This window comes from Sturnira hondurensis, unplaced genomic scaffold (assembly GCF_014824575.4).
Source record: "Sturnira hondurensis isolate 20B ecotype Veracruz unplaced genomic scaffold, ASM1482457v3 Scaffold0018728, whole genome shotgun sequence".
Lineage (NCBI taxonomy): Eukaryota > Metazoa > Chordata > Mammalia > Chiroptera > Phyllostomidae > Sturnira > Sturnira hondurensis.
The window spans coordinates 20,440,039-20,466,708 of NW_028091359.1; the positions used below are offsets into that span (position 1 = coordinate 20,440,039).

General features: G+C 50.3%; 1 protein-coding gene across 5 annotated transcripts in view; it reads left to right on the forward strand.

Moving 5' to 3' along the window:
• RAP1GAP2 (RAP1 GTPase activating protein 2) overlaps positions 1-26,670 on the forward strand; it is a 223,428-nt gene that overhangs the window by 71,607 nt on the left and 125,151 nt on the right. For 2 of the 5 annotated variants that reach the window (XM_037069719.1, XM_037069720.1), the window contains exon 1: positions 3,371-3,785. The exons of the other annotated variants lie outside the window; for them this stretch is intronic. In XM_037069719.1, the coding sequence (XP_036925614.1) occupies positions 3,562-3,785 (224 nt within the window). In that variant the 5' untranslated portion in view covers positions 3,371-3,561. Of the gene's footprint in view, positions 1-3,370; positions 3,786-26,670 lie in introns of those variants that run through there. 5 annotated transcript variants of the gene reach the window in all.

Below are 26,670 nucleotides of genomic sequence, written 5' to 3' on the forward strand. Positions count from 1 at the left end.
GGCATCTGAAGATACCTGGTTTCCTAAAAGGCCTTCCCCATGGCTCCAAAGCCCCTTTGGCCCCACCTTTCCTCCCAATTCATTCTGTGGGGCGGTAGAGGGCCTGGGAGTCAGAGGTGGTGTGGGGCAGGGAGAAAGCACGGGCCCCAGCTCTGTCTGAGACTTAGGCTCTAGCACTGGGGCTGATTCCCGGTTTCACACAAATGTGTCTCCTGGGGCCAGCTCCCAGGCACAGAAGGCCCTTTTCTTCAGGTCCAAGCATGCGTGTCTGCCTGCCTCACCCCACTGGCCCCTTAGGACGGATGAGGCTGTGCAGCTGGGCCCAGTGTTCATTATTAACTTCCCCGGCCCCTTCCACCTCCCCTCCCAACCCAGGTACCCTGAGCCTTTGGTTTTCCCCAGATCGGGGCAGAGACCCAGGCTGGCAGCTGCCTGGCACTTTGTTCTTAGGGACTGTGGGCTTGGGGGGGTGTCTCGCTTGGTCCTTTGAGGTCCTGTGATTTGGACACTGCTGGGGACAAGCTGTGCCAGGTGGGTTGGGATCTGGGAGAAGACCTCTTCTCAGACTACTGTGGTCCTCACTGCCCTGCTCCCTGTGGACTGGATGTGCCCAGCCTTCTCGGTCCATCCCGAAGTGACCCGTGGACAGTGTTTTGTTTTTGTTTGATGGCAAGTGTGTGGCTAACACCGAACCCTTGGCTGTTTTTCTGTTTTAACGAAGGTACTTCAGGCTCAGAGCCTTCAGTATTGAGCTAAAGTTTAAGTTATTTGCATTTGTTTTCATGGCATGAATAACAAGTGATAATGGAGTTTTCACTTAGGGTAATAACAATGTTTTCTTTTAAAACTAAGTAAAGAATGCATTGATTTAATTAAATAAAAAGAATGAGTGTGCCCTGGCTGGTGTGGCTCCGTGGGTTGAGCACTGGGTTTGATTCCCAGTCCGGGCACAGGCCAGGGCTGCAGACCAGGTCCCTGTTTGGGGCTGTGAGAGAGGCCACCCATTGATGTTTCTCTGGCACATCGATGTTTCTCTCCCTCCCTTCCCCTCTCTCTAGAAATGAATAAATAAAATCCTAAAAAAGGGTGATTAAATAACCAGGTTGTACGGTGGGAAGGTGGTATGTGAATGGCCTAGATCTGGGGAATAGTGGTCGGGTCACAACGCACAAGCAAGTGGGAATGGGATGGTTTGTGGTTTCGTGTGTCGGGCCCTGTTTGCTCTGGGCAAGGGTGGTCTCCATTTCTCTCCTACCCTGGTCTCTTGCACAAAGCAGGGTGCATCCTGATTGTTTAATGACCGCTGGTGGAATGGTGTTCCATTTAGCACAGACGGCCACTGCTGTGCATAGGCTCCCCCATGCTGTGGGGTGTGGGCAGAGGGAAAGGCTCCCCCACTCCCGTGACACCTCTCAGGGATCAGATCAGGTAATGGTTTTGGGGGGACAACCTTGTGTTTTTAGCCTCACTAGGGCTGGAAACAATTGTGGTTGTAGAGGAGCTTGAGGGGGCCTGGGACCCCAGACCGTAGTGAATCAAGTTACCTGCTTGGTGGAAAATTTTTTCACTTTTATCCCACGGTCCTGTTGTCCACTGATACACTTGACCTAAAATATCTCCCAGACAGTGGGGGCTACCCACACACACCCATGTGGGAGGGAGTTAGGCCTTGCCTGAGACAACAGCCTCCCCTTGTGTGTGAATAAAATACACCATGTGCTGGGGCTAGACCTGTGGCCAGTGCCCCCAGCATCCTCCCTGCTGTCTGACTGAGGTGGCCCATCATTAACCTGTCGGCTCTGTATATTGCTGGAGGCAGGACAAGCCCTGGGCTGCCTGTGCTGGGCTCTGCCCTCTTCCCCACTGAGGACATTCATTTCCCCATTCTTTTTTCTAGACAGATTCTCAGGTCGCTACTGGTGTAGTTCTGGCAGCCAGTCTAGCTGCAGTCCCAGGGGTGGGGCCTGGGTCACTCACTCTCTGGCTATAAATAGATGCCCCTGGCAAATCTGTGACCCCCACCACCCAGGCAGGCTCAGAGAGCTGGGGCCATTGTTCATGGCTGCTTCATAAATAAACCAGGCACATCTGGGCACCAGCCTGGTGCTCACTCTCCTCCACTCCAACGCCCGTGCCAGCAAGAAGCTGTGCCCACAGGAGAGGTGGGGTTGAGGCCTCAAGCCCTTGAATTTTTCTGTGGTCCTGGTCTGGATTTTCAGTGCTTGCTTGAACACCAGACTATTAAAAAGAAGAGGCAAATTGCCTCAGGGACTTCTTTGGCCCCAGCAGGGCTGTGGTGAAAGATGGACTAGTTGGCTTGTTTTAATTCCCTCTAGCCCTCTTGCTGATGGTCTTTCCTAGGGGGTGGAGGTAGAAGCCCTCAGGGTGGTGGGTGGTGAGAGGGTGTTAGACTCCCCAGCAGGAACTGGAAGTGGCGCTTAGGTGCACCCTGCGCCCAGTGCAGGGACCAGGCCAGGGCCCCTTTCCCCACGAGCTGGCGTGCCTTTTGTGAGGATGACGCTTGCACGCAGTGTGTGGGGGCAGGAGAAAACCGCGTGCGGAGTGTGCAGCGGCCAGCGCTGGTGTCGGGACGCCGGTGGGGTGGGATGTTTCCCTGTCCCACCCCCTGCGTCTCCCTGGCAACCCGGGACGAGGCCAAATTGTAGCCGCGGAGAAAAGGACCGTTGACCTTAGGTTGTGTCTAACTCCTGGGTCCAGGAAAATAGATGTTAACTGGGGGACTGACCTCAGCCCACTCAGGCGCCCACGCTGGAGTGAACCGCCCTCACTCCACACCACAATCCCTTCCTGGACTTGGGGACAGGGCAGAGGTAGCCTCCGACTGAGTCCAAACGCCAGGGAGCCCCCAGCAGGGAGGGCGGGCGCTTGGCGCCCGGTGCCCCTCTCACACCACCCGGCAGCGTGGGTCTGGGGCGGGGAGGCCCGCTGCCCACGCGCAAAGGCAGTTTCACTTGAACTAAGGGCGCGCGTTTCCTCCATGCACGGTTTTTCTCCCTGTTTTTAAAGACAGTGACAGCATCGGAGAAGTATCCCGGAGGGCCGGGCTGGGAAGGCGCGTCAGCCGCCTTTGCCTGGGGAGGGAGCCCGGCCGGCCCGGCCAGTGGGGGCGGAGGACGTGGTGGTGGTGGTGGTGGGGGGGCGCAGAGGCGGGGACCGTGAGGGAGAAGCGAGAGAAGGGCGGGAGCTCGGGCACGGGGCAGTGGGCACACGCGGGCAGTGAGACCCCCGAGAGCGCCGAGCGCGAGCGAACTGCCCGTCTCCCCGTGCAGTTGGCTGGGCCTCGGGATCGGCTCGCAGCTTGGGCGCCCGGGGCCAAGCACCGGGGGTGGGGCTCGGGCGGGCTCCCTGCGAGGGCGGGCGCGTCTGAGCCGGAGCCCCGAGCCGCCCCACCGGGCCGCGCCCCGAGCGAACCTTAGAAATGCCCACGCTAGGGGAGCCAGCGCCTGTTGTTCCGCGGTCCCGGAGGAGACGCTGAAGGTCGCCGGGAAGTGAGCGCCCAGTCACCTGACCCCCAGGGCGCACCTAGGCGGGGCGGGATCCATGCGAGGCTGGCGGCCCGGGGCCAGGAGCAGGCAGCGCGGAGCGCGCGGAGCCGGGCCGGCGGGGGCGCGCGGCGGGCGGGCGAGGGCGCGGCCGGGCACCCGCGGCGGCCTCGCCATGTCCCAGCCGGCGGGGAGGATGCATTGCCGAAAGGCGGGGATCCGCGCCGCTGTGGTGCTCATCGGACTCCTGCACAAATCCCGAAAACAGAATAAAGAGAAAAGGTAAAGCCCAGCGTTGCTACCTCCCCTTTTCCTCCGCTCTCATGCCAAAACCCTATTTTCTTTGGGGCTGACTTTTCCAAAAGGGCATTAGGCTCCGAGTTGGTTGGGAAATGCCTCTATTCCCGGCGCCGTCGGGGGCGCGAGTTTGGAGCTTGGCCTCAGAGACCGACTGTTAGGAGAAAGCCCAGGCAGGGCATTGGCTGGTCGGCGGGCACCTGGAAGGCCCCTTAGGGCTTCATCCTCAAAAGACCGGCACCAAGTGCACCAAGTCCTAAGTCCCCAGTCCCGGCATTTGCGGATCGCGGCGCCCTTGCTGAATTCTGCAGCGCGGGTAGCATTGATCCGACCCGGGTAACACAGTCTCCAGCTCGGCCCCAGTGACTCAATGCGCCGGGGATACCATTTGCTTCTCTGCAACTTGGCTGAACCGGCGAGGTGCCTGCCTGCCAGGCCATGATTTGCCTGCTTTGAGTTTGGTTCCTGCAGCCAAGGGGCAAGTTTAGAGGTTACTTCAACCCCTCTCTCTCCACAGCCCTCCCACCTCCCCCACCCCCTGCCTTCTGTCTTTGGGTTTCTCTGGCTTTAATGCTTCACTTTTCTTGGGGTTACTCTCCTTTGTTTGTTCCTGGTATTAAAAGTCGTGTTCCCAGGTTATTTTAGAGATGTAGCTGGACGACCTATGGGATGAGGTGTGGGTTTCTGGTGGGCCTAGGAGCTTCTGGGGGCAGCTTCCTGGGTCCGCCCCCCCCCCCCCAGCTGCAGGCTTGATATTCACAAGACCCCATGGAGCTGCCCACACAGGTTGGCACAGCCTCCCTCCCCTGCTAGGGTACAGGAGCCCTAAGCTCGCCAGCAACCGAAGGGCATGGGAGCTGGCTGTTCACAGACATGTTTTGAGGAGTTGAAGCGACCTCCTGTGGCCTTGCTGGATCCCAATTAACAGAGTTTTGGAGTGCTCTGCTCTGCATTAGACAAGGGCTAAGACAAGGACAGAGGACTCAGGCGCACTTGGGTGGTGACTGGTGGCCCTTGGACTGGCCCAGAAACTGTGTGTGCCTGGGGAAGGTGGCAGGCGATGGACTGGAGTACTGAGAGAAGCGGGCACGGGTGGCCCTGTGGTGGTCTCCTATCCCTTCCCGGTGTATCCCTCCTATGTGTGGTCTCACGCGATGTTTCCGACAGCACAGGATGACTCTCCAGTGAAACGACTTCAGGTGCTTAAGCATGAAATAACATTGAGTCACGTAGGGAGAAAGTGCTTCCCTTTTCAGTTTTCTATAAATCCTTGCGATTTCTTCAAGGGGGAAGCTTCTAGTTGGTGCTAGTCTTGGCTTTAACACTTTTAAACACTTGCTTATCTCCCTTTTATAACAAAGAGCAGATCTCTGGCTCAGGGCCTTTGAATGGGGAATAGTGCCTCCCTACAACATAGGCTGTGCTCGCACTATTTATTGTTAGGGTTTCCCCCTAGTTATGCCAGGGGGTACTGATTTTCCCCGTGTGGTGGTGATAGAAAGCATCACCCTGAGTGGAATGTGTAAGTCGAAAGAAGGAGTCTTTTTCTTTTTTTTTCCCCAATATTTTTATTTAATTATTTTTCAAGTACAGTTTTCTGTCTATTACTCCCAAAGGAGTCTTTTTCATAGAAATAGTAGTAATAGGACGAATGGAACAGAAATCCTGCAGGTGACCCAGGAATGGCTGACGTTGGGGACACACATGGCAAGCAGAAAAAGCTGCCAGCAAGACTCTGGAGTCCAGTGTTCCAGGTCTCAAACCCACTCTTCCCTAGACTTTGATTCTTTTCTATTCCCTACCCTTCGGCTTTTTACCTGCAGAGGTGGGGTGAGCCAGCCAGCCCTCTGAAGTCAGGAGGGTATGGGATGGCTTGCTCTGAGGAATGAGGAGGAGGAGGATGTACTTCACAGAAGGCAGATGCACCAGGCCAGCACCTGTCTCTGAGGACAGGATGTGTGGTTGGGGGATGGAGGGAGAGAGGGGTGTCCCTGAACTGGGAGCTACAAGTTCTAGTCCTGTGATGTGATGGATAGACTTCGCCTTCCCGAGCCTGAGTTCCTGTATCCACACAATGGGCTTTACAGGCTCAGGTGGGAAAACGGGGGGAACATGCAGCTGAAAGGTGGGAAGTGCTGCGTGAGGGGGAGGGGTCCTGTCAGAGCTGCTCCCATTCTCCTCTCCCTGGGCCTGCCGCCTTAGGAGCCACCTTAGGATGTCTGATGGGGGCAGCCCTGCTGGTAGCCAGGATCAAGCAGCTGTGGCCCCGGGAAGCAGCTGGGCAGGCACGGCGGGTGGGGAGAGCAGTGAGGCACTGGGAAGGGCCTGGACAGGGGACAGGAAGGGACTGGGCTGAGTGAGGATGCACCAGGCTCATGGCATCTTGTCCTCCTGGGTGCACTGGGCTCTTTCCTGCAATGCAGCAGACGTTGGTGACCCTTCCAGCCCCTGCCTTCATCCCATTCCGCTGCTGCTTCTGTCAGTCTGACAGGTTTGGCCCTGGACTTAACCTACCCAAGGAGAGAGTGATTGATTGCATGTTAGTGTTAAATAACCTTTGCTTCCCTAGCTGTAATCTGCAGTTTCTGTATCTCTAAGCACCTGAAATCAGTTCGGTACCCACTAGGGACCCTTCCTCTGTCAGCACTGGCCACGGGGGGCCTGCAGCAGGCTGCAGCTGCCAACCTCTCTTAAGCACTCCCCAAACTGCAGGCTGGGTGTGAAATTTGCTGAGTTCCTCCTTCTTCCCCTCCTGTCCTTGCAGGGTCAGGTCAGACTCAGGCCTCTTCTTGATTTTTCCCAGCAGGCTTGATCGTCCATCAATCTTCCCAGCACCTCTGGTTGACAGGCTTGTGCAGATAACACTGTGGGCCAGAAGGGATGACTTGCAGTGATGGCCCCCGGTCCTTGCCATCTTCCTGCTCTCCCCAGGCCACCTAAAAATATTACATAGTGGAGCAGATAGCAGTGCCAGGGGGATGGTAATGACACAGGCATCCCATATGGGCCCAGAACCAGGGCGCTCCCTGGCACCATTGGTTCGCAGGTCCGGAGAACTGTGCTCCGGGCTGCAGCCTCAGTTGGCCTCCTGGAGAAATGGGTGTGGTGTGCATCAGCCTTGGCCCAACGATGACTCTGTATGGGCCTGGAGGCTCTGCTTCTTTCTGTCCTCCAGGGATGCCGTCACCTGGGACGCTGCCAAAGCAGCGGTGTGTCTGAGAGGGCACTGGGTTTGAGCCTGGTTCCGAGGAGGCACCTGAGTAGAGAGCGCCTTTGGAGCTTTGCTTTCCAGAGTATGCTTTCTTGTGGACAGGGCGGATCAGGCCTCAGCCCCACATGAGGAATGACAGAAGTGGGTGCTGGGGTGTGTGGTGCTCTCTTCGGGGGAGGTGGGCACTCGTGGCAGGAAGGACTGAGGTGGGAACGCAGGGAAATGTGTATGTTCCGAAAGGTGTAGATCAAGTCATTGTGGCCTCGGGTGTGGCATTCGGGACTGGGGAGAGGTCAATTAGCATAAATGGAAAAGAACTCTGGTTCTTACTGGGGGTAGTTATTTGGAACAACTGCCACCATGGGGTTTATGAGGTAGGAAGGATGGATTCACTGATCAGTCAGCAGATCACTCAAGGCTCTGAAGGGCAGAGCAGTGTGTCTGGTGAATCTGATTCCTCCATTGCGGGGTATCATGTCCAGTAGGGTTTCCCTGGGTAGGTCATCAGGAAAAGCCCATTCCTAGATTAAAGAAATAAAAACCCAGACTTTTATTGCAGAAGTTTTCAAGTGCATAGGGAAGAGGGAATAGTGTAACACAATCCCCAGTTTGAAGTGAATCCCAGACATTATATCATTTTATTCTGAAATATTTCAGTATGCATTTCGAAGATAAAGTCCTTCTAAAAAATATAACACAGCCCTTGCCATACACCCTAAACTAACCCTGATTTCTTACCGTCATGTTTACTGTTCCGATTTCCCCAGCTGTGTCACAGAAGTTTGACTGGCTCTCTTTCTCTCTAAGTTTCCTCCCCCAACTCTTTTTCTTTTTTTCCTTACAGTTGTTGAAGTAACTGAGTTGTTTGTCTTAGGAAGTTTCCCACAGTCAGGGTTTTGGGGATGGTGTCTCCTGGTATCGATTCACATGATCTCCCATCCTTTAAGTTACCTTAAATCGGTGTTCAGTTTTAGAGGTTCTATCAGGTTCGTCCCTCCCCGCCACGCTTGTGTTGCTGGAGGTGGTCTAGTCTGTTTTTGTGATGTTGGCAGCCGTTGCTTGTTTTGTCCTTAGGGTTGGAAGGCTGGTGTCTGGGAGGATGCTTGTGTCCCCCCACTGGGAGAGCCAGTGACAGCCCCGAGAGCTGGCTGCAGAGGGGATCTGAGTGGGCTGGGTGTCCAGGAGCCCTGGCCTCGTGGTCCCAGAGTCCCAGGGCTGGACGGGACACAAGGCGGGAGCTGCTCCACTCTCTGGCCCCAGAACAGATGGCTGCTTGTTCTGCTCCTAGGAGGAGGCTGGGTCCTGCCCTGTGTGGAAGGGCCTGTCTCTCACCCTCTTTTGTGTGCTATTTGAATGCCACCTGGTTGGCTGTTGTTACTTTAGAGAACAGACGTTTTCCTTTGACCAACTTCCCATTTTTGACCTCACAGAGCGTCCGAGGAGGTAGACTCTTAGAGTTGAGGGACAGAGTTTATTTGACTCCCTTTGGGCTGTTTGGTGCCTTTGCTTTTTGTCCCCCTTATCTATTTTCCTTATGGCGGCCAGAGTGGAGTTTTAAAAATTCAAGTCAGATCAAGTCCCTCTGCTGCAGAAAGTTCTGCATAGGCTTTCCGTCGTCCTGAACCCCCTGCCTGGTTCCCTGACCTTGTCTCCCAGCCGGTGTCCTCTCACTCACCATGATCGCTCTACTCCTGAAGCTGAGAAAGGCCTGCTTTCTGTTTATGGAACACTGCAAGCTTGTTTGTGCCCCAGGCCCTTTACACGTGCTATTTACAGTGACTTAGCTGACTGCTTCCTTCTCATTGAGCTTTCAAGGCAAATATCATCTCCTCCAAGAGGGCTGCTCTGACTGTCCAATCCGAGCAGTTCTCTCCAGCCCTTATTACCTCCCCCCGATTTCCTTCCAACATGGCACTTATTAACTGATATTATCTAGCTTCCATAATAAACAATGTATTGACTGTTCTGTCCCCTAGAATGTGAGCTTTCTGAGAGCAGGGACTTTGCCTTTTCACTTCTGGGTCCCTGTTGCCCAGGATAGGAAATGCTCAGTAAATATTTGCTGGATGAGTGGATGGGTGCTCACGAGACTCACTGGCTCCCCAGGCAAGTTGTGCCTATTGCCTGTTACCCTGAGGTAATCCTCTTAATAGTGCAGTGTCCTCTGACACCAGTTTCAAGGTGCCCTTTTCTTGTCTGAGACTGGAGAGATTTTCCCTTCCCTCTCCTTCCTTTCTGGAAGATATTTTGCAAAGAAATGCAACTGATCACTTGCACGTATGTCGTTCCATTGTTACTCGTCTAGTTCCTCCCCTGTCGCCTCTGTGTGGTTTGGGGACCCACAGATGTGAGGGTCTGGGCTCAGTCCCAACCACCCTGAGGCAGGGGCTGGGCACCTGACTCTGGGTTCCTGGGTCTCGGCTCCTCGAGCTGCTGTCAAATAGGTGGAGGCAGAGTGCTGTCTTTCCTGCCAAACTGGGACCAGTGGGTGTCTGAATTAGTGAACAGTTGCCATTAGTGAGTAAATATATATATATATTTTTTGTAATAATTTTTTTAGATTTATTTATTTTTAGAGAGAGGGGAAGGGAGAGAGGAGGAGAGGAAGAGAAACGTTGATCAGTTGCCTCTCTCATGCCCCCAACTGGGGACCAGGGCTGTCTAATTTTCTGAATGCAGCTTTGTCTTTCCCTGACTGGTGTGGCTCAGTGAACTGAGTGCTGGTCTGTGAACCAAATGGTCTGTGGTTCAATTCCAGATCTGGGTCGCGGACCAGATCCCCGGTTAGGAGCATGCAAGAGGCAACCGATAGATGTTTCTCTTCCTCTCCTACTCTCTCCCTTCCCCTCTTTCTAAAAATAAATAAATAAAATCTAAAAAAGAAATAAATGCAGTTTTATCTCTGTGGAGCCCGCGTGGTGCACAGATGGTTGGTTACCAGGATGTTGCCAAATAGAGGGCTTGCCAGGCCTGCTTGGTTCACCTCTGTGCAAACAGGCCTGCTGAAGGGGCTCAGGAAGTTTCTCTGTCACTTTGGGCAGATGATGCCCCACCCCCCATGCAGAGTTTCATTGCCTCCCAAATTCATAAAACGTAAAATGAGTCAGGCAAGATGCTTTCAGGTGGATAAGTGCTTTTTATTTTAATAGCTATTTTAAAAAACGAATCCTGGCAAGTGATACTGATTTTCCATGTATGACCGTTACATAACATTTTTAAAAAGTAAATTTGTTTAAGGCAAAGATTGCGAGTCAATTTAAAGAAAAGTGTTAATAAAGTAATAGATGGTACGTGGATTTGCGGAAAACTGGGAAGACTGTGTGGAGATGCTTGTGGTTTCGGAAGCTTGGTTGCAACCAAGGGGGCGCATTTCTCACCGGTGCGGATGGACCTGGTAACACCAATGCCTAGAGTTGTGGATGAATGGTTGTAACAGGCTAACAGCTTTTGAGCTTACTCTTTGCTGGGCCCTGTGCTAAGGGCTTGCATGCACATGTGTCTTAATTCTGCCAGTTGTTATCTTTGTTTTCCAGCTGAGGGGCAGAGGCTGGAAGGCCAAGGAGCGGGCTGGGGGCAGAATCAGAAGTGGAGGACCAGGAATTTTTAACCTGATCTGTTGAGCTCCAGAGGTCATGCCCCAAACTGTTATATTATTTGGATATGCAGTGCCTGGCTTCCGAGAAGTGCTTGACACATGCTGCTGCTTCTGTTTTTTGTGAATGTATTAAAGTGCAACTTACATAGAGTTAAGTTTGCAAGGAAGGGGACAGCTGGTGCATTTCTGCACACGTGTCATCCACCTGGTAGATACCACCCAGCTCAAGACAGAACGCCACAGCACCCAGCAGGCTCCCTCATGCCTGCCCACAGACTGGCTATAATCACCGTGGAGTTCAGTCCATCGCCTTGTATCAGTCCATCGCCAGGTGGCACCTGGTAGCCTTGACACCTGTGATAAAGGGAAGAGCAAGCCTGGGATTTCTGAGTGGGACGTTCCGGTTCAGCCCTGAAGAGGCTGGTGTCAGAGTCCACGCTGATTTCTAGCTCGGTTTCACCTTCCCTTCTCCTTCCAGACACGCTCAGTGGGAACTTGGAGCCAACGCTGTGTTTATTCACTGCCCTTGGAGCAAGGGTGGGTTGAAAAATTGTCACTTGCTTTTAAGCTTATCAGTTCTGAACACTCTGTTTTCGTGCAGGCTGGAACTCCAGCCAAGCCCTTCTCAGAGCCTTCTGGGGGTGGGCCGACCCCGCTGGGTCTCCCTCTTAGTCTGCTGCTCCAGAGGCGGGAGTGAGCAGGCCCATTGACTAGAGCTGCCCCTCACTGTCCTTCCCTTCTCCCCTTTTTCTGTTTCTTTCCTGTGGAGATTTTTACCAACCACATTGAATCACTGAATGTGAGTGGCAGAATAAGGGTGCTGTGATTGTCCTAAGTGCTTACAACCCATAGACTCATAACAGGGCCCTCCTGCCCAGCAAAGCATGGCTTGCTCCTGGTTTACCGGACAGACCCCCAGCAGGGGTGGAGGCAGAATCCCCATCCCCATTTGTCCCCGTCATGTGCTACAATGCCACACTGTCCTGTCTACAGAGAGTGGGGACAGCAGCACCCTGGCACCTGGGAGTCTGCAGTCGGAAATGGGCCCCTGCAGATTCTTCAGATCTTTCTGAAGCCTCTACTCTGCACCCGACACCGTTCTAGGCCCTGGGGACACAGCAGGGAACAGCCCAGGAGCAAAGCCTTGCCCACCCTCTGGGGCTTTGCTAGATCCACGAACAGTGTTTTCCTGTTACACTGGTACTTTAAAATCAAAATGTTCCATGTTATAAATATGTATTTCAGTCTTCTCTTGAGAAATCAGAAGCTGTGGCAACACTGACTAGGCTTGCCCCATGGCAGGAGGCTGGTGCCCGCCTGCCCACCTCAGCATCCATACCTGGCCACACCTGTGCCACCTGCCCTGCCCCTGAGGCATTGGATGTACAGTGTGAGAGGCAAGAGTCTTGGGGCTGGGGAGCTGTAGGTGTAACTCACTGAAGAGGGAGGCTGAGGTCAGGCCCCAGCCCCACGTGCCCTCTGGGTTTCCTTGGTTGGGGGCAGGTCCACTGTGATGGGAAACAAGGAGTCTGGGCGGTCTGCCTGGGGTCCCTGCAGGATCCGGGCTGCAGAAGGGCCACTGTTAATTTGCCTTTATTTATTTTTTTAAAAGATTTTATTTACTTATTTTTTTGGTGAGGGGGAAGGGAGTGGGAAAGAGAGGGAAAGAAACATGGACACGCAATGCCCCATGGCAGGAGGCTGGTGCCCGCCTGCCCACCTCAGCATCCATACCTGGCCACACCTGTGCCACCTGCCCTGCCCCTGAGGCATTGGATGTACAGTGTGAGAGGCAAGAGTCTTGGGGCTGGGGAGCTGTAGGTGTAACTCACTGAAGAGGGAGGCTGAGGTCAGGCCCCAGCCCCACGTGCCCTCTGGGTTTCCTTGGTTGGGGGCAGGTCCACTGTGATGGGAAACAAGGAGTCTGGGCGGTCTGCCTGGGGTCCCTGCAGGATCCGGGCTGCAGAAGGGCCACTGTTAATTTGCCTTTATTTATGTTTTTAAAAGACTTTATTTATTTATTTTTTTGGTGAGGGGGAAGGGAGTGGGAAAGAGAGGGAAAGAAACATGGACACGCAAGAGATATATCCATCGGTTGCCTCTCGCACGCCCCCCAACCAGGGACCTGGCCCCACAACCCAGGCATGTGCCCTGACTAGGAATTGAACTGGTGACCTTTTGGTTCACAGGCTGGCACTCAATCCACTGAGCCACACCAGCTAGGGCTATTTTGTCTTTAGATGTTCCTCCTTCCATATTCTTAATTACCCACAAATAACAGAAATTATGGGAGGCTGGATATTACAATACAAAAACTCAGGAATCCCAAATGAAGGGGCAGGGACAGGACTTGCACTGAACTTCACTCCGGTACCGCACTGGGCTGGCACTTAAACCTCACTTATCTCATTTCATTCTCTGCATGAGGCTTATTATTGTCCTCTTCATCTTTCGTAGAGGAGAAAGCTGAGATTCAAAAGGGGTGACGTATCCAGTGTCACTCAGCTGGTACAGCAGAGCGGGGATTCAAACCCCAATCTCTCTCTTCTTGTCTGTCTTGACGCCCGATTTCATGCCCTTTCTCCCAGTGCCCATCACACGGGGACCCTGGCTGAGTTACCTGACCCCTCTGCCCTTGACGTTCAGTGTCTGTGAAGTGGGCTGTCGTGCAGGTCTGGAGTATGAAATCTGTACCAGGTGTATGAATAGCTTCAAAACATTAAGAACTGTGGCATCTTAGCATATTCTCATTATTTTTTAAAGAAGGGACTGGATGGGTCTCTTGGGTTCTTTTGAACACTAGGCCTGAGCGGCAGGGTTGGGGGGAGATGGAGGAGCCTGGACCAGGGAGTGGGGGGAAGGGTCTGCCCTACCAGGCCGCACGTGAGCTGAAAGGCCTCTGGGCTGCAGTACTCACTAATTAGAACAGAGATTCCTGCTTCTCAATGAGAGTGGGAACTCTGGGCTGTGGCCGGGGTTACCCGTGCCATCTGTATTTTAATAGAGCATTTATTTTAATAAGATATCTCATCTGAGATGCGCAGGCAGAAACAGTGTGTAAATCAAGAGGTTACAGAAACAGGCTGTGTGAAAACTAGATCCCCAAATATGCCAGGAAGGACTTTTGAGTGTGACAGTGGCAGAGGCTAGTTGCTGATAGCTGAGAAGGTCCCCCAAGGGCACGGCCACTGATGCAGGCGCTGGCTCAAGTAATGGGAACAGGGACACCTGGCTTCCACATCTTGGTTCCTCTCCCCTCCCTACCCCCCAGTTTCTGGAAGTGGCAGCCCCCCCGCCCCCAGCATGTGCCCTCTCTTTCTCCTCTATAAATGCAAATGCAGGCAGCAGTTGTGTTCCAAATGCTCATTCATGCTGTTTCAATTCGATCCCATCAATGTTCGTGGAGTGCCAGATGTGTACCGGGCACCCGGTGGCAGGGTCCGGGAGGAGAACGCATGCTCTCTGCCCCATGCAGCCTGTGCTCCAGAAGGGGCAACCAGACAGAAAATGGTGGGTACTGGAGAAGAGGGGCCAGGGGCCCCAGATACCAAAGAATATGTAAAGAGAGGAGGGACCACTCAAAGGCCCCCTTTTCCTGAGTCCATCCTGAATGTTGAGGCAGTCAGACAGCTGACTCTGCTGGGCTTCATCTGGGGGGACAGGCTGGCCTTGCTCAGGATTGGCCCTCAGCCCTGGGGCTGGAGGATGCTTCCCCAACCGCTTCTGTTGGTGCTCAGGGGGGCCCAGTTGCCAGTAACCCTGAAAGTCTGGATTTCTTACTGCAGGTTACTGGCCATCCAGCCACAAGGCCCTGGCCGAGAGTGGGGCTGGCTCTCGGTGGTCCATCCCCCTGCTGGAGGCCCCTGCCCCCCAGGAGTCTCAGAGGTGTCTCAGAGATGACAGGTAGGGACCCCTGGATAGCAAGAATGTAACTGCAGAAGGGCAGCCTGAAGCCTCAGGGTAAAACCTAGGGAAGCAACACCATATGTTTGGCCTTGGATGTTTACGGTGTTCAAGTTGTAGCCTGCAGTTTCCCTGTCTGTGAAATGGGACTAGGACTAATGGATGATTTTCACTTGTTCTTTAATTGAATCTTTGTGTAAACAGTAATCTTACTCAGCAATTTCGCTCCCAGGAGTGTATCCCCAAGAACCGAAAGCAGGGACTTGAACAGGTATCTGAGCACCCATGTCCATAGCAGCACGATTCCCAACAGCCCAAAGTGGAAGCACCCCAAGTGCTCCTCGGCAGATGAATGGATAAACAAATTGTGGTGTGCATACAGTGGGATGTTACTCAGCCATAAAATGGAATAGAATTCTGATACAACAAGGACAAACCTTGAAAACATTGTGCTATGTGAACTTAGCCGGACCTGGGCAGATACTGTACGATTCCATGTAAATTAAGGTGCTAGAATATGTAAAGCAGGTAAGAGAGTCTTTCTCTGGTTGGGCATGGGATGGGCAGGTGGGGATGACTCTAGCCTGGTCCCCGTGAAAAAACGAGGTGTTTTTGAAGCCACAGTGTCTTGGGATTCTAGGGTAGCCCATGTCCTCCCTAACAGCCCATGTGCTGAAGTTGAAGGTCCCCAGGGCCTCAGTCCTGCCCAAATTCACTTCCTCCTTCGATCGTCCTGTGCTGCTGGTGAGGTCAGCCTGGGGAGCAGGTGCTGGAGGACGGGGCTACCTCGGGTGAGCTCCCCTTTTGTGCTGACATTTTCCTTTCCTGCAGTGTGCCAAGGCCTAATGGGGCTCTTCTAGGAGGCCCAGGGGACTGCTGGTGGGGGAAGACTTTGGTGGGAGGAGATTCCGGAGGCCCTGTGTGGGCTCCAGGTGGCTCTGGGAGGAGTGTGCAAGGAAGCCTTGGCTCCGTGCCCATCTGGAGACACAGACCGGAGCCCGTGGCCGCGTGACAGGGGCTTGCATTTCGTGCGTACAGTGTGGATGCACCAGTGACCTGCCCGCTGTCCCTGGGAAGAGCGGCAGCCAGCCCAGGGTGCGTGGACCATGCAGAGCGGGTTTCAGGGGCAGGCATCTCTGTGGTCCTTGACCATGGCCTGGGCTCTGAACCCTCCTCTGAGCACTCTCTTGGCTGCTTCTTGCCAATCTGATTTTTAAAAGACATGTTTGTTATATTTAAAAAAATCTATGTTCCTTGCAGAAAATTTGGAAAACACAGAAAAGTACAAAGACTAAAATAAAAATCATCTGTAATCCCAGATGGGGGATTGCAGAGATAATCACTATTAACATTTAATATATCTTCTCTTGGGGACAAGTGACAGAAGCCCAGGTGAATTAGCCAAATGAAACAGGGGGACCTGCTTACTGGCTGGCACAACACATCTGCAGAGAGGGCCAGGCCTCAGGCACAGCCCGCTCCAGACCACCAGCAGTCTGTCTTCCTCCCTGTCTGCTCTATCTGCCTCTGTTCCTATTGTCTTCATCCTCTTGGGTCATCTCTCCCCATGATGTTGCAATCCTGGTTGTAACATTTTAACCCCTTTTCCTCCAGAGAGGGTGAAAAAGGCTCCTTTCCACCAGCTCTAGTTTGAGCCCAAGGAGGAGTTCTGATGGGCTTGGATCACACGCTCATTGCTGCGTGAAGCCCTGTGTGGGGTGGGGGCAGGGAACTGGATTGGCCCAGCCTGAGCCAGGGCCTATTCTGGTGGCCACTGTAGCTATGGTGGGGGAGTATTATTACCAGAGGAAGGGGTGAAAGTGAGTTGGGCAGGGAAAAACCACAGACAAAAGCTGCTTTGGCATTGTGACCAGCCATGGGTGGTGAGCACAGAGTGGCGGGTGGGCATGTGGGTCCTCATTCTTGTACCAATTTAATGGGAGATCAGTTGGTACCATCCCATAAACAGTACAGTCTGGCAACACCCGTCACCATTATGCACATTGCCTTGGGATTATCCAGCATGTATATATATTTCTACATGCGTGGAATGGTGTAGGTCAAGGTCATTCACTGCAATATTATTTGAAACAGGAAAACTTTGGAGATGACCAAGTGCCTATCAACAGAGAACTGGGCACCTACATTATTTAACATGCATGCTCTGGACTGTGGACTATGTTACTAAAGGAAGGACAGTGAACGTTCTAAGTACTGAAAGAAAGTTCTCCCAAGATATTTTGGGTAAAGAAAGCTAGGTGCAGAACAGAATGTGCAATGTACTACCTTTTGTGATAAAAACGGGAAAAAGGACTCCATCTTTGTATTGGGTCATATTTGCATAAAGGAGGTGCAGAAGGATGTGTAAAAACCATTGCACGGCCAGCTGGGAACTGAACAGGTTGGGACAAGGATAGGACGAAGCCTGCCACTGTATACCTTCTGATAATTTTTGGCTTTTGGAATACACTAAAGTATTACCCACTAAAAAACCAACTGATGCGTTTCTTTTGGGGGTGGTGAAAAAGTTCTGGGATTAGAACTTTGGTGGTGGTTGTATAACATTAAAAAATCTGTTTTTCAGTTAGTTCACATTTGATATTTTGGACTAGTTTCAGGTGTACATTGTAGTGGTTAGATAGTCAGGTATTTTACAGAGTGTTTCCCCCGATATTTCTAATACCTACCTAGCGCCATGCAGAGTTACTACAATATCCCTGACTATATTCCCTATGCTGTACTTCACCTCTCCATGATTATTCTGTAACTACCAATTTGTACTTCTTCACCTTTTTAAAGTATATTTTATTGATTATGCTATTTCAGTTGTCCTAATTCTTTCCCTTTGTCCCCCTCTGCTCGGTACCTGCTCCTACCAGCAGCTGCCTCCCTTAGTTCATGTCCGTGGGTTGTGCATGTAGGTTCTTTGCCTTCTCCTTTTCCTACATTGTTCTTACCATCCCCCTGTCTATTTTGTACCTACCAATTAAGCTTCTTAATTCCTGTACCTTCCCCCCTTTTCTTCCTTCCCCCACCCCACTGATAACCCTCTAAATGATCTCCATACCTATGATTCTGTTCCTGTTCTGGTTTTTTGCTTGGTTTGTTTTTGTGTTGTAGGTTCAGTTGTTTAAAATTATGAGTTTGTTGTAATTTTAATGTTCAGAGTTTTGATCTTCTTTTTCTTAAACAAGTCCCTTTGACATTTCATATAATAAGGGCTTGGTGGTGATGAACTCCTTTAGTTTTACCTTGTCTGGGAAAACACTTTATCTGCCCTTCCATTCTAAATGATAGCTTTGTTGAATAGAGTAATCGTGGTTATAGGTCCTTGCCTTTCATGACTTTGAACACTTCTTGCTAGTCCCTTCTTGTCTGCAGTTTCTTTTGAGAAATCAGCCGACAGTCTTATGTGAACTGGTTTGTAGGTGACTTTCTGCTTTTCTTGTACTGACTTTAAGATTCTCTCTTTATTTTTAACTTTTGGCATTTTAATTATGATGGGTCTTGATGTGGCTCTCTTTGGGTTCAACTTGTTTGGGACTCTCTGTGCTTCTTGGATTTGTATGTCTATTTCCTTTGCCAAATTAGGAAAGTTTCTTTCATTATTTTTTCAAATAAGCTTTCAATTTCTTGCTCTTCCTCTTCTCCTTCTGGCATCCCTGTAATTGGACGTTGGCACTTTTGGAGATGTCCCAGAGTCTTCTTATTCTCTTCTCATTTTTTTGAATTCTTGTTTCTTTATTCTGTTCTGGTTGATTGTTTATTCTCTCCTTTTGTTCCAGATCATTGATTTGACCCCTGGTTTCCTTAGCTTCACTGTTGGTTCCCTGTGGATTTTTCTCTATTTCACTTAGTGTAACCTTCGTTTCTTCCCTTATGCTTTTTGTTGTATTCAGCGAGTTCCGTGAGCATCCTGATCACCAGTGTTTTGAACTCTGCATCTGATAAGTTGGCTATCTCTATTTCACTTAGTTCTTTTTCTGGGGTTTTGTTCTGTTCTTTCATTTTTGTCTCCTTGATTTGGCAGCCTCCCTGTGTTTATTTCTGTGTGTTAGGTACAGCTGCTTGGACTTCCTGTCTTGGTGTACCTGTTAATTTTTATGGGGTGGAGCCTTAGGTATTTGCCAGGGTGGGGCTACCCCCTTCACCGCTTTGTGGTCTGTATGTGGGGGAGGGGTTGGAGAGGGGACAATGCTACTGAGGCTTGCTCAGCACTTGTCCTGTTTCCAGTCACTTCAGTGCCTTCCCATATGTGACTGGAGCCCCTCTAGCTGCTGCCCCAGTGGTGGTTCCCAGGGTGCGTGGATTTGCATTTGTTCTAGGACCTTGTGGGCCCTTTAAATGGCCTCTCTCAAGAGACTAGCAGTTTCTTCCACTGCCCCAACCCCCACTGGTTTTTACAGTCAGAAGTTATAAGTCTTTATTTTCTTGGCATTGGAACCCTGGGTTGTGTTGTCTGGCCTGGGGCTGGGAATCCCTTGTTTCCAAGGTATCTGTCCTGATTTTTATCTACCACACATAATTGTGGAACTGTCCATTCAGTGGTTGCCATCGCTGCCTCTTGTCCCTACACTGTGTCCTTTCTGCCCCAGCTCCCCCTCTCTCCCCGTCCTAGCTGTCTGGATGAATATCTCTTCTTTAAATTCTTGGTTGTTGGACTTTTCCATACAGTTCTCAGTAGTTTTTGTTTTGAGGTTAGCTGTGATCCTTCTTATGGTTGTGCAAGGAGGCAAAGCATATCTACCTATGCCTCTGTCTTGACTAGAAGTCCTCAAATAGGTTTTTAATCCTTTGTTCTCTCTCTTCTACTTCTTCTGGTAACCCTATGATGCAGATGTTGTTATGCTTGATGTTGTCTCAGAGGCCCCTTAAATTATCCCCATTTTTAAAATACTTTTTTTTCTTTTTGTTGCTCTGATTGGCTGTTTTTTGATACCTTGTATCCCAAGTTATTGATTTGATTATCTGCTTTATCTAGCCTACTATTGATTCCTTCTAGTGTTTTCTTCATTTTAGATACTGTATTCTTCATCTGACTGTTTTGTTTTTATGGTTTCTGTGTCCTTTTTATGCTCACTGTCTCTTTAAGTTCTCATTGAGTTCATCTTTTCTTCCTCTAGCTTCCTTAAGCATCCTTATAACCATTGTTTAAACATTTTTTAATCCTTATCCAAGGATATGTTCCTTAATTGATTTTAGAGAGAGAAAAAGGGAGGGAGAGAGAGGCATTGATGTCAGAGAGAAACTGACTGGTTGCCTCCTATATGCGCCTTGACTGGGGATTGAACCTGCAACCTAAGTATGTGTCCTGGCAGGAAATTGAACCCATAACCTTTTGGGTTCAGTGCAATGCTCCAACCAACTGAGCCACCCAGCCAGGCCTATAACCATTGTTTTGAACTCTGTGTCTGGTAGACTGCTTGCCTTCATTTCATTTTTTTTCTGGGGATTTCTCCTGTTCTTTCATTTGGGGGCACATTCCTTTGTCTTCCTATTTGGCTGCCTCTCTGTATTTGCTTCTGTGTATTAGGAAGATTTGCTATGTCTCTTAGTGTTGATAGAGTCGCTTTATTTAGTAGGTGTCTTGTTAGGCTCAGTTGGCATAGTCTCTCTGATCAGCTGAGCTAGGTGCTCCCTGAATGCCCCTTGTATGGGCTATGCGAGCCCTCCTGTTGTAGTTGAGTCTTGATTGCTATTGGCCCATTTGTAGGTGGCGTTGACTCCAGGCTGGCTGGCTGTGAGGACTGACTCTGACCACAGTGTATAAGCTGCTGTGTAGGGGCTGATCCCACGAAATGGTATTTGCCTCAGAAGGGTCTGGTGCCTGCTGAGATCTCCTTTTGGGTGTGCAGCTTGTGGAGCTAATTAGGTTGTATTCTGTTGTGGTCTGAAACCTGCCACCAGCTATGTTGGTTTTGGGGCTCTTGGGAGGGACTCAGGTGCAGATCAATGTCAGATACTGCCTGTGACCAGCTCTGAGGTACCTGTTTGGAGCTAGAAAGTGATCACAGTTTGGCTGCCTCTGTTGGGGCTGGGTGTGTGTGGGAGGGGCCAAGCTGCAACCAAGGGTGCCTTCGCCCAGCACTGAGCCTAAGTCAGGTCAGCAAAAGGCCCAAGGTACCCTTGTCTGTCCGCTACTTATTAGGCTCAGTCTCTGAAAGAGCCTCTGGCAATAAGCAAGTTCCTTGAGGTAGGTTCTCAGTGAGTCCCCAGGCTGGCATGAGTAGTGTTCACCAGGTTGATACTGATTCAAACTTGACTCCAGTGCTGGGTCTGAGGCCCAGCAAAAACCTTAGGATACACCAAATCCAGCTGCCACCTGCTGGGTGCCTGCAGTCCTTTGAGGTGGGGCGGGGTCTCAGGGAATCATTAGGGTGAGGCCAGCAGATTTATCAGGCCTGAACAGACTGAGATTTGACCGTGCAAAATGAGGGCTCTACACAGGAATCATGGCTCTGGTTGGGCGTGCGAGAGAAAATGGCACCTGCCCAGAGCCTTACCACTCAGTCTCTCTGCAAGTCTGCTTGGACCTCCTTGAGAGCTTTCCAAGAAAGTCTGCACTGCGGGCCCAGGCTGATGGTGGCCCGCTGACTCCTCTGCAGGGTGTGAGCTCAGCAGGGTGGGGCAACAGGGAGCTGGGGAGGTTGCTGGTGCATTCCCCGAGGCCGCACTATGCTTTATGGAGGGAACTTTCCAACCCATGAAAGATGGCAGATGAGGGTAGCATGGGAGAGGGACTCAACACAGGTGAGAGGGACTCAACACTGGTGGCTCTCCCTTCATCTCTCTCCCTAGAGCCACACAACCCAGGCTTTCCTTGCATGACCCAAGTCTGCTCTGAGCTGCCCTCCCTCATGGGGAGCCCAGGTGAGTGGTCTACTGGCCCTTTAAGAGGATGCCTTGCTTCCTATCAGACTCCTTTCTCTCCCTGGTGGACAGCATCCCTGCTGATTTTCGAAGTCAGATATCGTGTGGGCTCTTTTTGCTGGCTCTGGTGCTCTGGTCTGGGGAGCTCAGCGTGGAGTAGAGACCACACCCCTCATGGGGACCTTTGCAGCTGAGATATCCCCTCAGATTCTCAATCACTGCAGGTGGGTACAGGGTCAGCCCCTTTTGCATCTCTGTTCTTCCTACCAGTCTCGTCAGTGTGGCTTCTGTAAACCCCTGGTTATGACACTTCTGTTCAGCCAGTCTGCAGTTGGTTATCCAGGTTGATGTTTCTGTGTTTTAGTTGTAACTCCAGTTTGGTTTTGGGAGGAAGTGAGGGTAGGTTCCACCCACTCCACCACTGTCTTGGATCCTTGTACAACATTTTGAATGTACTTAAAACCACTGAATTTTATACCTTAAAATGGTCAAGATGGTAAATTTTATTATGTATATTTACCTCAATTTTTAAAAAGTGAAAAAGTTAATAGACACTGCCAACCTCCCCCCTCCAAAAAAGTGAAAGAAACTGAAACAGACATAGTGTGTGAGCCCTGGAGTCAGATAGCCTGGTTTCAGATCCTGGCTTTGCCTCATTCTAGCTCTAGGACTGTGGATAAGTTACTTAATTTCTTGGACAATCAGTTTAGTTAAAGTATAGATAGTAAAACAACCGTGTTTTGAAGACTGAATGGGAAGTAAAGGGTTAGCTTGGAGTCTGGGGTGCAGTGAGCCTCCCTGTGGGTCAGCCATGGAGGAAGATGAGGATTATGAGGTGAGGATTATCAATCTGTTGTCTGCCTCTGTGAGTTTTTTGTTCATTTTTAAAAATATTCAATATATGAGTGAAATTGTATGGTATTTCTCTCTTTCCATTTGACTTATTTCATTTAGCAGAATACCCTCAAGTTCCATCCATGTTGTTGCAAATGGCAGGATTTCACCTATCTGAGGGCTGAGTAGTATTCCATTGTATGCTATATATGCCACATCTTCTTTACCAAATCTTACCCCCATGGACTCTTTCCACATGTTGGCTGTCATAAATAATGCTGCAGTGAACATAGGTGTGCATCTATCTTTATTATTTATTTATTTTTAGAGAGAGGGGGAGGGGGGGAGAGAGGGACATCTATTGGTTGCCTCTCATACACCTACTTTCTGGAGATGGAACCCAAACCTAGGTATGTGCCCTGACTGGAAATCGGCCCAGTGACCTTTCTCTTCGCAAGATGACACCCAACCGACTAAACCACACCGGTCAGGGCTGGTGTGCGTGCATGTTTTCCAACTAGTATTTTTGTGTTCTTTGGGTATCAGTGGTTACCAGAGAGGAAGGGGGTGGAGAAAGGGTGAAATGGTTAAATTTATTGGGGTGACATTGACTAGTAAGATGTCATTGTGTTGGTGGATAGAAACTAGGCTTGGCGGTGAGCATGCTATAGTGCAGACAAATGTCGAATTACTTCATAATGTTATACACCAATGTTTTCTCAATTTAAAAAAGACGAGGATTACCAAGGCTGCCCAAGTCAGGCTTTCTCCCCTCTGGCTGGCTGGGACATTTGCATTTTAATGGAAAGTCTTGAAGACTAAAAACATTCAAGACTCAAAGGAGGAATGGTTGGAATTTCAGAAAAATGTATAGCTCCAGCTGGGGAAAATGAGGTCTTGACTTTTCCTGGGAGAGTTAAACTTTTACCTTGTCTTCACCTGTGGCTCTAGATGGTTGTGTTGCAAGCATAGGAATGAACGACCTGCTAATGGGATGGGGTGGACTAGGAGGAGGGAGGGGTCCTCATCCGAAGTTTTTAAAAAAATATGTATTTTATTGATTATGCAATTACGGTTGTTATAATTCATCCCCTTCATTCCCCTCCACCCTGCACACCCCCTCCCCTACCATGTGTCTCAAGTTCTTTAGCTTCTACATTTCCCATACTATTCTTGCCCTCTCCCCTGTCTATTTTCTACCTACCATCTCTGCTACTTATTTTCTGTACCTTCCACCCCCTTCTCCTCCTCCCACTCCCCTGTTGCTAACCCTCCATGTGATCTTCATTTCTATGGTTCTGCTCCCGATCTAGCTGTCCTCAGTTTGCTTTTGTTTTAGGTGTGGTTGTTAATAACTGTGAGTTTGCTGTCCTTTCACTGTTCATATTTTTATCTTCTTTTTCTTAGATAAGTCCCTTTAACATCTCATATAATAAGGGCTTGGTGATGATGAACTCCTTGAATTTGATCTTATCTGAGAAGCACTTTATCTGTCCTTTATTCTAAATGAAAGCTTTACTGGATAGAGCAATCTTGGTTGTAGGTCTTTGGATTTCATGACTTGGAATACTTCTTTCCAGCCCCTTCTTGCCTGTAAGGTCTCTTTTGAGAAATCCACTGACAGTCTGATGGGAAGTCCTTTGTAGGTGGCTATCCCCTTATCTCTTGCTGCTTCTAGGATTCTCTCCTTCGTTTTCATCTTGGGTAATGTAATTATGATGTGCCTTGGTGTGTTCCTTCTTAGGTCCAACTTCTTTGGGACTCTCTGAGCTTCCTGGACTTCCTGGAAGTCTATTGCTTTTGCCAGATTGGGGAAGTTCTCCTTTATTATTTGTTCAAATAAGTTTTCCACTTGTGGCTGTTCCTCTTCCCCTTCTGGTAACCCTATAATTCGGATGTTGGAGTGTTTAAAGATGTCCTGGAGGTTCCTAAGCCTCTCCTCATTTTTTTTTGAATTCTTGTTTCTTTATATTTTTCTGTTTGATCATTTTTTTCTTCCTTCTGGTCCACTCCCTTGATTTGAGTCCCAGTTTCTTTTCCTGTGCATTTCTCTTTATTTCAATTAGTTTTCTAATTTGTGACCAAAATCAACCAGTTCTGTGAGCATCTTGATCACCAGTGTTTTGAACTGTGCATCTAAGAGGTTGGCTATTTCTTGGTCACTTAGAGTTATTGGCTCTGGGGCTTTAAGTTCTTCTTGAGCCATATTTTGGACTGTTCGTGCCTGTTATGTATGAGGAGCGGAGCCCTAGGAGTTCACCAGGGCAGGGCAATTCAGTCACTGGGTTGTGACGTTGTATGTGGGGGTGGGGTCAGAGAGGGGCAATGGTGGTCCCCTCTGCTGCTTCCTGCTGCTGGGGCCTGCATGGTCTGTCTCACTGCTCTCCCCTTTGCTGGTTTATCTGTGCATGAATGTGTGACCACGGTCAGCCTGCCGCCTTGCGCTCTCACTGGGTCCACGTGTTGCTACCCCACACCTGGGATCCGCCCATGGCTGCCTGCGCGCCTGGGTCGAGAGGTCTTTCCTGCCCGATCCTGCTCTGCTGCTGGCTTTGCCCCTCTTACCTGTCTGGGTGAATGGTTCGTTGTTGTCGGACTTCCATATAGTTCAATTTTCTGTGTTTTGGCTGCATTTTTGTTACTGAAACTTTGTTGACTTTAAACTTGGATGTGTGAGGAGGCACAGTGTTTCCACCTACGCCTCCATCTTGGCGGAAGTCTTCATCCGAAGGTTTAAATCTAGAGAAAATGAGACAGCCTTTGAAATCAAACAGGCTATTGACCAGCCAAGAAATGACCTGACCCATCTACTGCTGCTTCCCTCAAACTCATGTCCACCTCCAGCCACTGCTCTTTCTGCCCTCCTTTACAGTGGAACTTCTAGAAGACTGCCCCAGCTTTGCTCCCCTCCACGCCACAGTGGCTGCCTGGTTACCAAATCTAGTGGTTACCTTTTCTGCCCACAGCTTAGAGTCCTTTGACACAGCTTGATACTCCCTTCTTCCTAAAGCACTTTTTTGTTTTGCTCATGAAGACTCATCATCACGCCAGCTTTTCCTCCATCTCCTGGCTGGTCTGCCCCCGCTCTTACCTCCTCCTCTGATTTTGATGAGTTGTGTCTGGTCGCTTCCTCTTCTCCATCTCCCTCAGTGAACTCCGCTTCTGAGGTGGAATTCTTGGGCTCTATCCCTCTCCCCTTCACACTCCCCAGACTCATCCTTCCTGTAGTTTTCCCCATCTTAGTTGCTTAGGTCTAAGTTCTTAGGATCATCCTTGACTTCTCTATTTCTTACTGCCCGCATCCAATCCGTCAGCAAAGTCTGTTGGATTTACCTTCATACTGCATCTGGAATTGGACCACTTCTCACCATTCCCACGACTGTCAATCAGGTCCATTCCATCTTTGACTCTCATCTGGGTCATTGAGGTTGTAACCTTTTAAATAGCCTCCCTGCTGCCTCTCGTTGCCTCCTTACAATCTGTCCTCAATATTGCAGCCAAACTGTCCCCTGAATCCATAATCACATCTGTGCTCTGCTTACAGTCCTTCCTGCTGTAGCTTCCCCTTTCCTGCAGGGAAGATAATGTTCTTACCGTGACCCTACACCCTACATGATCTGCCCCCTCCCCGTGGTTTCTCTGCCCTCAGCTCTGATTCTTTACTGTTTGCTCACTCTGCACCAGCCACACCTTTGCTGTTTGTTGCCCAGCTGAGCTGTGCTCCTATGTCAGGACCTTGGCACCTGCTGTTCCTTCTACCTGGAATGCTCCCCCCCGCCCCCCAAGAAACCCGTATCACTTGCTTCTCTGCTACCTTCAGTTCTTCCCTCAAATGCCACTTTCTCATTGAGGTCTTCTCAGATGAACTTCTTTAAAATTACAACTTCTTTCCACTTTATTTTTCTTCAGAGCATTTGTTACTGCTTGATACACCTTTAAATATACCAAATTTTAATGTTATTTTTACAATTATTTAAAGCTTTTTACTTAAAATTTTTATATTATCAGCTGTTAACTGTCTCTCTTCCCCATTGGAATACAGACTCCTTGAGGATAGGGTTTTTGTTTGTTTCATTCACTGTCACCCCCGTGGTCTAGAACAGTGCCTGGCACGGAGACACTGCTTAGTAAAATGTCCTGAATGAATGCGTGAAATTCGGTCTTTATAGTGAAGGCCACGGGAGGTACTGCAGACCCTTATGTCTGGTCAGATCTGCATTTTGAAGGGTCACTTTAGCTCCTGGAGGAGAAGGTACCTGAGTGGGACAAGAGTGGGATTATGGCAATTGGTTAGGAAGATGTTGGAGGGGGGAGGTGGTGGAGGGGTATGGAAGGGGGTGGGGATACCTGAGAGAAATGTAGTGGGTGTGGGGGGAAGCATTGCTGATTATTAGAGCTGTGCTTCTCACACTTGACTGTGTACACTGGTCACCTGGGCATCTTGTCCAAAGGCAGGG